The sequence below is a fragment of the Conger conger genome, chromosome 6 (assembly GCF_963514075.1).
Source record: "Conger conger chromosome 6, fConCon1.1, whole genome shotgun sequence".
NCBI classification, from domain to species: domain Eukaryota; kingdom Metazoa; phylum Chordata; class Actinopteri; order Anguilliformes; family Congridae; genus Conger; species Conger conger.
The window spans coordinates 45441230-45455406 of record NC_083765.1 but is presented as its reverse complement, the minus strand read 5'-3'; the positions used below and the strand labels follow the sequence as shown (position 1 = coordinate 45455406).

The 14177-nt window shown below is 45.7% G+C and overlaps 1 protein-coding gene across 1 annotated transcript in view; it reads left to right on the top strand.

Annotated features, from left to right (window-relative positions):
• Window positions 1-14177, top strand: part of LOC133130757 (docking protein 4-like) — a 73333-nt gene that overhangs the window by 55612 nt on the left and 3544 nt on the right. Inside the window, exons 3-8 of the mRNA XM_061245579.1 lie at window positions 4404-4511; window positions 5942-6056; window positions 8191-8310; window positions 9081-9270; window positions 11072-11210; window positions 11420-11537. Of these exons, the coding sequence (XP_061101563.1) occupies window positions 4404-4511; window positions 5942-6056; window positions 8191-8310; window positions 9081-9270; window positions 11072-11210; window positions 11420-11537 (790 nt within the window). The remainder of the gene's footprint in view (window positions 1-4403; window positions 4512-5941; window positions 6057-8190; window positions 8311-9080; window positions 9271-11071; window positions 11211-11419; window positions 11538-14177) is intronic.

Below are 14177 nucleotides of genomic sequence, written 5' to 3'. Positions count from 1 at the left end.
TGCTGAGGTGTGTGATTGTACTGTCTCTCAGTGATGTTGCTGAGGTGTGTGATTGTACTGTCTCTCAGTGATGTTGCTGAGGTGTGTGATTGTACTGTCCCTCAGTGATGTTGCTCAGGTATTTGATTGTACTGTTCCTCAGTGATGTTGCTCAGGTGTGTGATTGTACTTTCTCTCAGTGATGTTGCTCAGGTGTGTGATTGTACTGTCTCTCAGTGATGTTGCTCAGGTATTTGATTGTACTTTCTCTCAGTGATGTTGCTGAGATGTGTGATTGTACTGTCTCTCAGTGATGTTGCTCAGGTGTGTGATTGTACTGTCCCTCAGTGATGTTGCTCAGGTATTTGATTGTACTGTTCCTCAGTGATGTTGCTCAGGTGTGTGATTGTACTGTTCCTCAGTGATGTTGCTCAGGTGTGTGATTGAACTGTCTCTCAGTGATGTTGCTCAGGTATTTGATTGTACTGTCCCTCAATGATGTTGCTGAGGTGTGTGATTGTACTGTCCCTCCGTGATGTTGCTGAGGTGTGTGATTGTACTGTCCCTCAGTGATGTTGCTGAGGTATTTGATTGTATTGTTCCTCAGTGATGTTGCTGAGGTATTTGATTGTATTGTTCCTCAGTGATGTTGCTCAGGTATTTGATTGTACTGTTCCTCAGTGATGTTGCTCAGGTATTTGATTGTACTGTCCCTCAGTGATGTTGCTCAGGTGTGTGATTGTACTGTTCCTCAGTGATGTTGCTCAGGTATTTGATTGTACTGTTCCTCAGTGATGTTGCTCAGGTATTTGATTGTACTGTTCCTTAGTGAGGTTGCTCAGGTATTTGATTGTACTTTCTCTCAGTGATGTTGCTCAGGTGTGTGATTGTACTGTCTCTCAGTGATGTTGCTCAGGTGTGTGATTGTACTGTTCCTCAGTGATGTTGCTCAGGTATTTGATTGTACTGTTCCTCGGTGATGTTGCTCAGGTGTGTGATTGTACTGTTCCTCAGTGATGTTGCTCAGGTGTGTGATTGTACTGTTCCTCAGTGATGTTGCTCAGGTGTGTGATTGTACTGTTCCTCAGTGATGTTGCTCAGGTATTTGATTGTACTGTTCCTCAGTGATGTTGCTCAGGTATTTGATTGGCGACTCCCTGCGAGGATAAATGGTGTGATTGGTATCGATCCCAATTCTGCAAAGGGATTGATGGCATGTGAAGCTCGGCCTCGGAACGCCAGCGGGAACGTCCGTAACGCTCCGATTTGGAGGCAGAGGATGAGTGGATGGGAGTGAGGGAGAGAGAAAGAACAGGGAGAGAAGGGGAGAGAGATTGATTTGATAAAAAAAAAAATGTTTTGGGACATTGTTCAAAAACAAAAATTACAGAACTAACCAAACAAGAACAAATTCAACCAACCACCACAAGGAAAGAGGCAGAGAGAGAAAGAGAGAATGAGAAAGAGAGAGAGAGATGCTATATGAGATCTAATACAGTATAATCACTTTCAGGGAAGGGAAGATGAGCAATTTGAAAGAATCAATTTGTTTAATCTGGGCTCCTGCTGCACAGGCCAGTGGAGGGGAGAGAGGGAGTCAATAGTGCTGATTAAATACTACAGTGTGTGTGTGTGTTCAGTGTGTGTGTACCGTGTGTGTACCGTGTGTGTGGGTGCAGTATGTGTGTGTACAGTATGCATGTGTGTGCATGTGTGTTTGTGTGTGCCTGCGTGTGTATATATCTGTGTCTGCAAAAGATAAAACTGTCAGTGCTGTAATATACGTCTGCCTGGAAAGCAGAGCAGATACATAAATATGAGAGTAAGGAGGCTATTATTACTGCATATGCCTGTGCTTACTGCCTGAGGCCCGGGGGGGTCAGGGGTGGATGCCACTACCCACCTCCCAACTCAGCACAATCTTTCTCTGTCTCTCTCTCCCTCTATCTGTCACTCTGTCTCTCTCTTCCTCCTACCTCTTTCTCTTTCTCTATCCCCCTCTCTTTCTCACTCTCCCTCGATCTGTCACTCTCTCTCTCCCCCTCCTGCCTCTTTCTCTCTCTCTATCCCCCTCTCTCTATCTCACGCTCCCTCTATCTGTCACTCTGTCTCTCCCTTTCTCTCTCTCCCTGTGCCTTCTCTCTCTCCCTCTCTCTCTGTTTGTCTCTTTCACCCCTCATTCCCTCTCTCTCTCCCTCCCTCCACCTGCTGCATGATATATTGCTGCACGTCATCACAATATAAATATGCACAACGCAAAAGACAGCTTGAACTGCGATGAATAGTATTTATTTAATTATGATGTTCTGTTAATTGATTGACTGTTCATCTGCAATTTGTGCTATTTCATAGGCTATGCATTGTCTGGGGACTATGTTAGCAGCGTGCCTAAAGCACAAAGACATTAGAATTGTGCACAAGTCAATATTTGTTAATTTATCGCCATTGCAATATTCAACAGCGTTATGGCATATGGCATATTGTCCTCATATCGTGCTGCCCTAGTAATAGCAGTCTTCAGGCTCCAGCCAGCCCTAAGAGCTCTGGGGTCTCAGCACTAGCAAGAACCAAAGAGGAAGCGAAAGGATGTGTGTGTGTGCATGTGTGTGTACGTCCATGCGTGTGCGTATGTGTGTGTGTTTGTGTGTGGTTGTGTGTGGGTGTGCACGTATGCGTGTGTGCGTGCGTACCTGCATGCATGTGGATATGTTTTGGTGCGTAGTTGTGTGCGTGTGTACATGTGTGTCATTAGTTGTGTTTGTGTGTGTGTGTATGTGTGTGTGCATACATGCAGGTGTGTGCGTATGTGTGTGTGTTTGTGTGTGGTTGTGTCCATGTGCGTATGTGTGTTTCCCCCTGGTCATGCTAAAGTTTCAATCACTCCAACTTCCCTTGCAAGGAGAGGGATTATCCTGCCCCACAGCAACGAAAAAAACAAAACTGTTTTCTCTTGCTTGTTTTTTTACGTTTCCGTCTGGTCGGGTGCTTCAAAGTGGAATTCTAATTAAAATGGCAGCTTTGTTTTCCCCCTCCGTGTGTGTTCTAAAATCGTGTTTCTTTATGTAGCGCCCAAATACACATGGGCCACATTTTCTCAGCTGTCAGAGAGTATGGCGGGGATTTAATTGTGCACTGTGACTGGCAGCTCTTAGGAGGTAAAACAGCAACAGTCTGTTTCCGTCTGTAAATAATCCAGGATGGGATTTTTCTTTTTCTTTTTTCATCCTTCCAAATACCTGGAAATGCAGTGGCATACTGAAATAGTGAAAAAACTGACATTGCGGGCTTCAGCTGGGGTATCTTGAGATGAACTGAAGAGTGTTTCCACGGTCGTCAGCGTGGCCGTGAACAACCTCTTGAGACACAACGCAGCAATTCATTCATCATCTCCAGAGCAGGCAGCCGCAATTTACCTCCTTTTCCAGCTTTTCTCCAAAGTGTCTGTCTTTTTTCAGTCTTCGCTTATGAGTTATGATGTTTTTTATTTTATTTTGGGCAGACGAGGTGCGCCGTGGCTAAGGCACCCCATCCTTGAGCTCTGTCAGACCAGGGGGGGCGTGGGGGGGGCGGGGGTCACACAGCTGGAGCTGGTCCAGTCTCCCGGTCAGGTTTCCCTAGCAACAGTGGGCGGGGCTGGCACTGAAGGGCATTTTGCAAAGGCAAATGGAAAAAAGAACAGATGTTCTTTCATCTGGGAGGAGGAAAGAGAATAATATAAAGAGGGGAAAGAGGAGTGAATGGAAGAAGAAGAAGAAGAAGACGAAGAAGGAATTGAAGAAGAAGACGAAGAAGACGAAGAAGGAATTGAAGAAGAAGAACAAGAAGAAGAAGAGAGAAGCAGTGTAAGCGAGCACCGCGGGTTTCTGGAACAACTGCGTCTCCACGGCAACAGAAGGTCTGTCGGTGTTCCGGAGACAGATCTCCCATTGTTCCGATCGGACTGCTCTTTAGTGCTCTGCCTCTTATCCGCTGTCTCACACTGGATAAACCTGTCTGGAGCACAGGACTCGGACAACGTGCTGTCAGCATAGGGCAGGCCATTTGCATTTATCTACCTTGCTCTGCCTCTCTCTCTCTTTCTCTCTCTCCCCTCTATCTAGAGGAGAAGTGTTCGCCTGCAAGTGTGCGCCAATTGGCTGTTGTCTCCATGTGTACAGTGGTGATGTCAGGCAGCTGATTGGTCGATGTCTCCATGTAAACAGTGGTGATGTCAGGCAGCTGATTGGCCGATGTCTCCATGTAAACAGTGGTGATGTCAGGCAGCTGATTGGCCGATGTCTCCATGTAAACAGTGGTGATGTCAGGCAGCTGATTGGCCGGTGTCTCCATGTAAACGGTGGTGATGTCAGACAGCCGTGTGTACAGTATATTATTGGCGTGTTGATGAAGTAACAGTTGGGTGTCTGTGTGTCTCTCTGCTGTAGATCTACCGTCGCTGCTGGCTGGTGTTCAAGAAGTCCTCCAGCAAAGGGCCGCGCAGACTGGAGAAGTACCCTGATGAGAAGTCAGCCTACATCCGGGCCTGCCCCAAGGTACACTAGCCTGCTACATCTGGGCCTGCCCCAAGGTACACTAGCCTGCTACATCCGGGCCTGCCCCAAGGTACACTAGCCTGCTACATCCGGGCCTGCCCCAAGGTACACTAGCCTGCTACATCCGGGCCTGCCCCAAGGTACACTAGCCTGCTACATCCGGGCCTGCCCCAAGGTACACTAGCCTGCTACATCCGGGCCTGCCCCAAGGTACACTAGCCTGCTACATCCGGGCCTGCCCCAAGGTACACTAGCCTGCTACATCCGGGCCTGCCCCAAGGTACACTAGCCTGCTACATCCGGGCCTGCCCCAAGGTACACTAGCCTGCTACATCTGGGCCTGCCCCAAGGTACACTAGCCTGCTACATCCGGGCCTGCCCCAAGGTGCACTAGCCTGCTACATCTGGGCCTGCCCCAAGGTACACTAGCCTGCTACATCCGGGCCTGCCCCAAGGTACACTAGCCTGCTACATCTGGGCCTGCCCCAAGGTACACTAGCCTGCTACATCTGGGCCTGCCCCAAGGTACACTAGCCTGCTACATCTGGGCCTGCCCCAAGGTACACTAGCCTGCTACATCCGGGCCTGCCCCAAGGTACACTAGCCTGCTACATCCGGGCCTGCCCCAAGGTACACTAGCCTGCTACATCCGGGCCTGCCCCAAGGTACACTAGCCTGCTACATCTGGGCCTGCCCCAAGGTACACTAGCCTGCTACATCCGGGCCTGCCCCAAGGTACACTAGCCTGCTACATCCGGGCCTGCCCCAAGGTACACTAGCCTGCTACATCCGGGCCTGCCCCAAGGTACACTAGCCTGCTACATCCGGGCCTGCCCCAAGGTACACTAGCCTGCTACATCCGGGCCTGCCCCAAGGTACACTAGCCTGCTACATCCGGGCCTGCCCCAAGGTACACTAGCCTGCTACATCCGGGCCTGCCCCAAGGTACACTAGCCTGCTACATCCGGGCCTGCCCCAAGGTACACTAGCCTGCTACATCCAGGCCTGCCCCAAGGTACACTAGCCAGGCTACCACACATACACACACACACTCACACATACACACACACACACACACACTCACACGCATACACATTTACACACACTCACACGCACAGGCACATGCACACACACGCATACACACACACACTCTCACACTCACACATACACACACACACTCACATACTCACACACACACACACAGGCACATGCACACACACACACACACTCACACACACAGGCACATGCACACACACTCACACACATACACACACACACAGATACATACGCACACATACACACACATTTACACACACACTCACTCACACTCATGCACATACACACACACTCACACATACACTCACACACACACACACTCTCACACACACACATACACACACTTGTGACCCCCTCACTGTGCCCACCCCCAGGTGACGGAGATCAGTAATGTGAAGAACGTGACCAGGCTCCCTCGGGACACTAAGAGGCAGGCGGTGGCCATAGTGTTCACCGACGACACATCTCGAACCTTCACCTGTGACTCAGGTACGCACACACAGACCCAGAGCTCTCTCACTCTGACTCCTCTCAGGAACACCGCCTCACCTGTCTGTACTGCCAGTGTGTGTGTGTATCACTGCTAAAAAAGCAGTATTAACAAGCAGTATTAGTACTTCATGTACAGTTGTGTTCAAGAAAATAGCAGTACAACATCAGTAACCAGATGAACCACTTTACTTGTAGATGTAGTATTGTAATAGAAAAACAACAGACCCAACTAACTGTCATGACATGAACGCTGCTTGTAATTGACTCATTCATTGAAAGGGGCGTGTTCAAAATAATGGCAGTGTGGAATTTAATTACAGAATTCATTCGTTCTGTGAAAAAACAGGTGTCATTAATTGTCCTTAATTAAGGAAGGGAATTAATTAAGGGAAGCAAATGTTTCACACATTGTTATAAAATATATTTCCTTATGAATTGCTAAGTAAAATGGGCCGTTCCAAGCATTGTTCGGAGGAACAACGTCATTTGATTAAAAAGTTGATTGGAGAGGGGAAAACATATAAGGGAAGTGCAGCAAATTATAGGATGCTCACCTAAAATTATCTCAAATGCTTTAAAATGGCAACAAAACCAGAACAAGTGGAAGAAAACGAGCAACTACTGTTAAAATGGATCGAAGAATAGTCAGAATGGCAAAGAGTCAGCCATTCATCAGCTCCAGAAAGATCAAAGATGGTCTACAATTACCTACAAGTGCTGTTACAGTCAGAAGACGTTTGATCAAAGCTATGCAATCAACAAGAATCCCCCGTAAAGCATTGTTGAAAAAAGGGCATGTGCAGAATCGGTTCAAATTTGCCAAGGAACACATCAATTGGCCCAAAGAGAAATGCCGTTACATTCTGTGGACTGATGAGATAAAATAGTTTTTTTTGGGTCTTGCGGTCATCGACAGTACGTCAGACGACCCCTGGGTACTGAATTGAAGCCACAGTACACTGTGAAGACAGTGAAGCATGGTGGCGCACGCAAATATCATGGTATGGGGATGTTTTTCATACTACAGTGTTGGGTTCATATACCAGGGATCATGGATCAGTTTGAATACATCAAAATACTTGAAGTGATTATATGTTGCCGTATGCTGAAGCGGAAATGCCCCTGAAATGGGTGTTTCAACAAAACGATGACCCCAATCACATGAGTGTCTGGTTCCAGACAAAAAGGATTGAAGTAATGGAGTGGCCAGCTCAATCCCCCGACCTCAACCCCATTGAAAACTTGTGGGGTGCATTAAAAATGCAGTTTCTGAAGCAAAACCCAAAAATTCACAGGAACTGTGGAATGTAGTACGTTCATCCTGGGCTGAAATGCCTGTTTCTAGGTGCCAGAAGTTGGTTGACTCGATGCATTGTTATCAAAAACAATGGTTATGCAACTAAATATGAGTTCATCGTGAAAAATTTCTTCAGTTTATACAGTTTGAAGAGAGTTTGAAGAGAAAACTGCCATTTTTTTGAACAGATTAATATTCCTTTTCTTTGCTTCCTGTAAAAGAATAACGCAGACTTGCTAATGCTTTGATTTGGAATTGAATGTGTAATGTTTCTACTACATTTGAAATATTTAACTAAAAGCAATTAAAATATTTGCACTTTATTCACTTTTTAGAACGCACTGCTATTTATTTGTAACTGTATATTATGATTTTGATTTTGTGTTGTTTATGCGTGTGTTTGAAAAGCCATTCTTGGGACAAGCATTGGAAATGAGCATAAGCCATCAATTCTGTGGTGCATTGCATTGGATTTTGTTCTACAGTAATCTATTTTTAAATGTGTTTGTTCCCATCGAATAAACATTAACAAAGGGTTTTAGTCTTGTAATGAAACTTAAAATCATATTTCTCTCCTCAAGTAGAAAATGTTTGCCTTCTTTTAAGTTACTGTTTGCTTAACAAGTGAAATTATCTTGGCCCTTTGGCAAATCTTGAAAACTCAAACTGTCTCACTTCATTGGCAATATTTTTGTCTTATTGAGCAAAAAAAGATTTGCTAAAAAATATGATTTTTTGTGTGTGTGTGTGGTGCTTCAGGTCAGTAATTACTGCTCAAACACATGATGTCATACAGTGGGAGGAGCCACATTCTCACTTCCTGTTTCCTCACAGAGCTGGAGGCAGAGGAGTGGTTCAAGACCCTGTCAATTGAGTGCCTGGGGACCCGCCTCAATGACATCAGCCTGGGGGAGCCAGACCTGCTGGCAGCGGGGGTGCAGTGTGAGCACACAGGTGTGTGTGTGTGTGTGTGTGTGTGCGCGTGTATATACAGTATCTATGGTATGGAGTGTGTGTGTGTGTGTGTGTGTGTGTGTGTTTGTACTGTATCAGCATAATTTACAGCTGAATTTTGTCCCACCCCCAATTCCCATTGAGATCCATTTAAATGCAAATAGCTTTACTATCGCTTGTAGGACAGCCTGAAAATAAGATATCCAGACACTGATGATGTTGATAGGTTACAGACATCAGGTCACGGCATGCAAAGGATATGCAAAAAATCACTAGTTAATCTATGATTGTTAATTAATCCAATTATTTTAGAGCCCCTAAAATTGGGGGGGCTGTAATTCCTACAGCATTCACATTCACCGATTTAGAAGTAAATACCTTTAAGCTGAAAGTGCACTTTGAGCTTATATTCATTATTTACTTCCAACTCCAATATCCTGTGGTAGACAGCTAAAATAACAATAACGTTGTCAATATCCAAATATTTATGGACCTGACTGTTGTTACGACCAGCCCCCTTGGCTAGTCGCAACACAAAACACAAACAATCACCGAGCACACAGTCATTCCACTAGGGACAGAAGAGAGTCCTGGTGGTGTAGCACTGAATGCTTTGAGACTTTATGACTGTACATATGGTTATGAAGAGAGAGACTCAATCAAGGAAAGTGAATTTTGATGAAAGTGAAAGTCTTTAACAGCTGTGAGTTTTGGGATGAGCGCTGTGTCCCTCTGTGGAGTTGAGGCCTGTTCTTGCCTCTCCCTGGCAGAGCGGTTCAACGTGTTCCTGTTGCCCTGTCCCAACCTGGACATCTACGGGGAGTGCATGATGCAGATCACCCACGAGAACATCTACCTGTGGGACATCCACAACCCGCGTACCAAGCTGGTCACCTGGCCCCTCTGCTCCCTGCGTCGCTACGGACGAGACGCCACGCGCTTCACCTTCGAGGCTGGCAGGTGAGAGAGAAAGAGAGGGAGAGAGGGAGGTGGTGAGGGAGAGAGAGAGATGGAGGTGGTGAGGGAGAGAGAGGAAGGGGGTGAGAGGGACGGGGAGGGAGAGGGAGGGAGAGAGAGAGAGCACGCATGGGGGAGGGGGAGAGGGACGGAGAAGGAGGGAGGCAGAGGGTGGGAAGGTGCGTTGGGGAGGGTGGAGGGAGGGGGTGAGAGAGAGGGGGAGAGAGGGATGGGGTGAGACAGAGAGCGAGGCGGAGAGCTAAATGAAATTACACAAGCTAACACAAATATTTGTACTCTGTTCATATGTTTATTTTCTGTTTGTTGTATTGATGCTTTGGCAGAGAGGGGGGGGAGTAAGGGGGTAGAGAGAGTGAGAGAGAAAGACGGGGAGAAAGAGAGAGAGAGAGGGAGAGAGAGAGTTTGGCGGTGGGGCAAGGGGGTAAAGAGAGTGAGAGAGAGAGGGGGAAGAGAGAGGGAGAGAGAGGGGGGGGGGGCTCAGAGAGAGGACAGTGTGAATGCTGATGTAGAAACTCAATTTCCAGTGCAGTGTTGTATCAGTTGCAGACGTACTTTACCTATGTGGGGGTGTAATGAAGAGAGGGTGACCTCCTCTGCCCGGTGCTGGTACTGCAGCCCTCACACAGTGTGTATAACTCAGACACACAGCAGTATGCCGGCCAGCTCGATCTCAGCCACGTCCCAGCTCCAAGGACAGATCCGTCCGCCAGATTACATGATTAGATTAGACAGATTTAACCCTTCCTTTGAGGTGTGAGGTCACAAATATGATATTAGGATGTACTTCACGGAACATTCTAATGCTGATGTTACAATCACGGCTGGTGAATTTAAAGCAGTGGCGTTCTAGAATGTAAAAATAAAATAAAAAAAAGGATTGTGAGAAAACCTACTCCTCAAAGGGTCAGGTTCTTATCTCATCTCCTGTGGTTTCATCCTCGCTGATTGAAAAGAAAGAAACTGTGACTCACTCCACTTGGCAGGCTCTGCCTCAAACAACAGAGAAAACGAGATGTGCCTGCCTCGCTGGGTTTAAAGGTGGGATGTGCCGCCCTCTCATGGTTGTACCGGTGCATTGCCGCGAAGCAGCCTTTGTCGATGTGCTCATCTTCATCGCTTTTTACAGTTACGGGAAATGGCAGAAGCACTCCGCGGGGCTCCAAAAAATGTCACGTTCGTCACGTGCCGAGACTTATGTTTTTTTTAACGGGGTTTGAAGGCTTGTAATTCTGTCTGCGAGCACACAGTACCTGTGTCATCTCAATTATGATCTTAACGATGAATGCTAATGTGGATCCGTGGAGCAATTCTCATGGCTGCTGACACAGATTTATCTGTTTTATCCAGTGGTGTTAATGTGACAGTAATCTGTCAGCAGAACATCAATGCCTCCCAGTGACAGTCTGTGTGTGTGTCTAACAGTGTGTACATGCATGTTTCAGAGTATGTATGTGTGTGTAGAGTATGTATGCATGTTTGGGTGTTTGTTATTGTGTGTGTGTGTGTGTGTGTGTGTGTGTGTGGTAACAGTGTGTACATGTCTCTACAGGATGTGTGACAGTGGGGAAGGCCTGTTATTTGGTGTGTATGTGAGTGTGTGTGTATGTGTGTAACAGTGAGTGTGTGTTTATGTGTGTAACAGTGTGTGTGTGTAACAGTGGGTGTGTGTTTATGTGTGTAACAGTGGGTGTGTGTGTGTGTGTGTAACAGTGTGTGTGTGTAACAGTGAGTGTGTGGGGGTGTGTGTGTGTGTGTGTGTAACCGTGTGAACATGTCTCAACAGGATGTGTGACAGTGGGGAGGGGCTGTACACCTTCCAGACGCGGGAGGGAGAGCAGATCTACCAGAGGGTCCACTCTGCCACACTCGCCATCGCTGAGCAGCACAAGAGAGCCCTGCTGGAGCTGGAGAAGAACAGCAGGGTGAGACACACACACACACACACACAACACTCACTCACTCTCACACACACTCACTCACTCACTCACTCACTCACTCACTCACTCACTCACTCACTCACTCACTCACTGTTCCCTCATACACACATACTCACTGTTACCACACACACACACACTCAGACACATGATGGTGATGATGATGATGATGATAACATGTCCGCTCTCCTGCACAGTTGCTGTCGAAAGGCTCGGAGGCAGGTTCGTACCCCTGCACCCCCACGGCCATCCTGCCCCGCAGTGCCTTCTGGCACCACATCACGGGCACGCCCGCCGGACTGGACAGCGCCAACGGTACCCAGCCAATCACAGAGCACCTTACTCACACACGCCAGGCCTCATTTATCAATATTTACGCAAATCCGTGTGCAAATGTATGAGTGATCTGAAACAAACTAACAACGTTCTCCAGATTCATGAAAGACGCGTAGACACAGATTTTTTTTCGGATCCACGTGTTTGTTGATAAATACCAAGTAATCCAAATCAAAGGCGCGTGCACAAAATTTGTGATTAGCAGAAATTGACACCCCTAAAATACCTTATAAGGACCACAGAATTCAATTTCAGGCAATTTAAAGAGATGGCAGAGAAAAAGTACTGTGTAGCCTACACATGACCTAATTTATTTTTATTATTATATGACTGTGCGCTACAGCGACTTTGTAACTTCTCTTTGTGCACATGAAAATATATATAAAACTTATTTAGGACACCTTCTTATAAAAACTTGAACTTGAACTCGTCGTTATTGTTTGGGGTTTATTCTGTTCAAAAACAGACGAGGAAACTAAGCTGATTGTCCTGGTAGAGAAACATAAAGCGATGTGCCAAACCTGAAGAAGATCCACTGGGATCAAAACGTTGTCTACAATAAAGGTGTAAGGAGTGTGCAGGCTTCCCTCTTCTCATCCAAACTAACATCTAAGCATTGGTGATTAGTCAACATATAGGCTACATAAACTATGTGTGTGCCACATAGGACTGGAATAAAAACAGTGTAAAATTTGGAGCAGCATCCAACCCGCTGCAATTTCCTACACATCAGAGATATTGCTGTTTTTGTCATCTCTGTCTTGAGTTCCACACACTGTGGAACAGGTAGAAGAAATGGTTACTGTCTGGGATTATCGAGGACCGATATATTTTCACTGTCCTGTGCAAGTCTGCAAGAAGCTGAGGACCAGTGTGTTGCACAATCTGAGAAGGAGGTGTCTGGCCAGTCGAAACCGACTCAAGAAATCAGCTCCGTCTTTGAATATGAATATGAATAAGGCATGTATTAATCTTCGATTAAAGAAATGTTAATCTAAATGTAATATAAATAGCGTCTAATGCTGCGTTCACATCATATCGGAATGACCAAATTACTACCGTCCTACTGGGAAAAACAGTCAACCTCTGAGATTAAATGCGAGGCAAAAAATAAAACTCATAAACAAATGAAGCACCTCAGCCATGTGTCATGCCACTTCCATACCATGATGTTTCAGCTTGAACTCGCCGTTATTGTTCGCTGTTTCTTTTGTGAGCATGGCCAAATAAACCGGCTTGGTCTTTGAAGATGCATTTTGTCCGAAGTAGGCTACATGCCCCATACCGGTTTTATGGAATTTATAGAACTTATAGAATTTATAGAACTCCACTTAGCATTAATTAATCAGGATTACCGGAATTAAACATCACCCTTTTTAATGTTGGATCCTGTTGCGTTTTTATATGATATGAATAATTATAATAACCAGTATATTCAAATCATTTAGCCACTCTAAATCAAAATAAAATATGAATTAATGGAATAATAAAATAACTAAACAACCGTGTGCTTTCATTTCTGCGCACAATACCAACATCTGAGACCATTCGTGTTCTTTCGGCTCCTACGAAAAAACTGACATCCGAAAACTTTAATAAATCCCACATTATTTGTGGAAATGCAATTCTGAAGAATTTAGGGGCAATTCTCAGTTCGGCTCACGTTTGATAAATGAGGGCTGATAATAATCCTCCCTTCAGATTCAAATCCACATTCAAATGTGCTTTATTTGCCTGAAGCCCGTTTCTTGACCACCTGCATGAAGTAAACCTGTGTTGCAAAAGCACTGAGGCACACAGTATGAATGACAAACCCCCTTATGAATAAAGTGCTTTGGTGCATCTTATTTTTGAATTGTAGTGTTTTTGGAATGTTTTTTCCCCAGAATGCAGTGTTCTAGAACTCCATGGCTTTCAGTCACCAGTAGCGATTGTGACATCAGCATGTTTGTGATCTCACACCCTGAAAGGTTAAGCCAATCAAAACACTCCAGTGACTGCACATCAGTTAGTTAGTTCTAGAACCCTTAGTTTTAGAGTTCTGTACATTCTTTCTACAGTGTATGCAATTTCTATCTTCTTCTCCCGCTGTGTCTTTATTATATTACATTCATTGGGCAGAAGCTCTTATCCAGAGTGAATGGCAATATAGGAGAAACATCAGAGTATTGACCTAATTAATATGAGCAGGAGTACAAAACCTGGCTAACAGAGAGTAGTGGGGCAACAGCACTAAAGCAATATTACTTGCTAACTACGCTAACCAACAGCCAAGATACTAATATGCAGATTACATCCGTAACATGCACTAAGAAGAGAAACATAAAGCCATAAAAATCTAATCTAAAACCATAAAAGTTCCATAAACTAAATGAGTGTGAAAGGAGGGAGTGATATAAGGTGGGGATGGGAGGGGAACTGAGATGGAGTCTGTAGTGACGGATCTTCAGTCTGCATCAGAACATGGCCAAAGATATGGGGAGGGGATTTACCTCAGAATTGTGGAATTGAGAGATCTGGCCGGGGTGTGTAATGTCTGAAGGTTAATTTGAGAATTTCCAGTGAGAGTTGCCCTGTGGTGCAGGGAGGGCTTGCACCCAGGGTTTTAAACATTCGAAG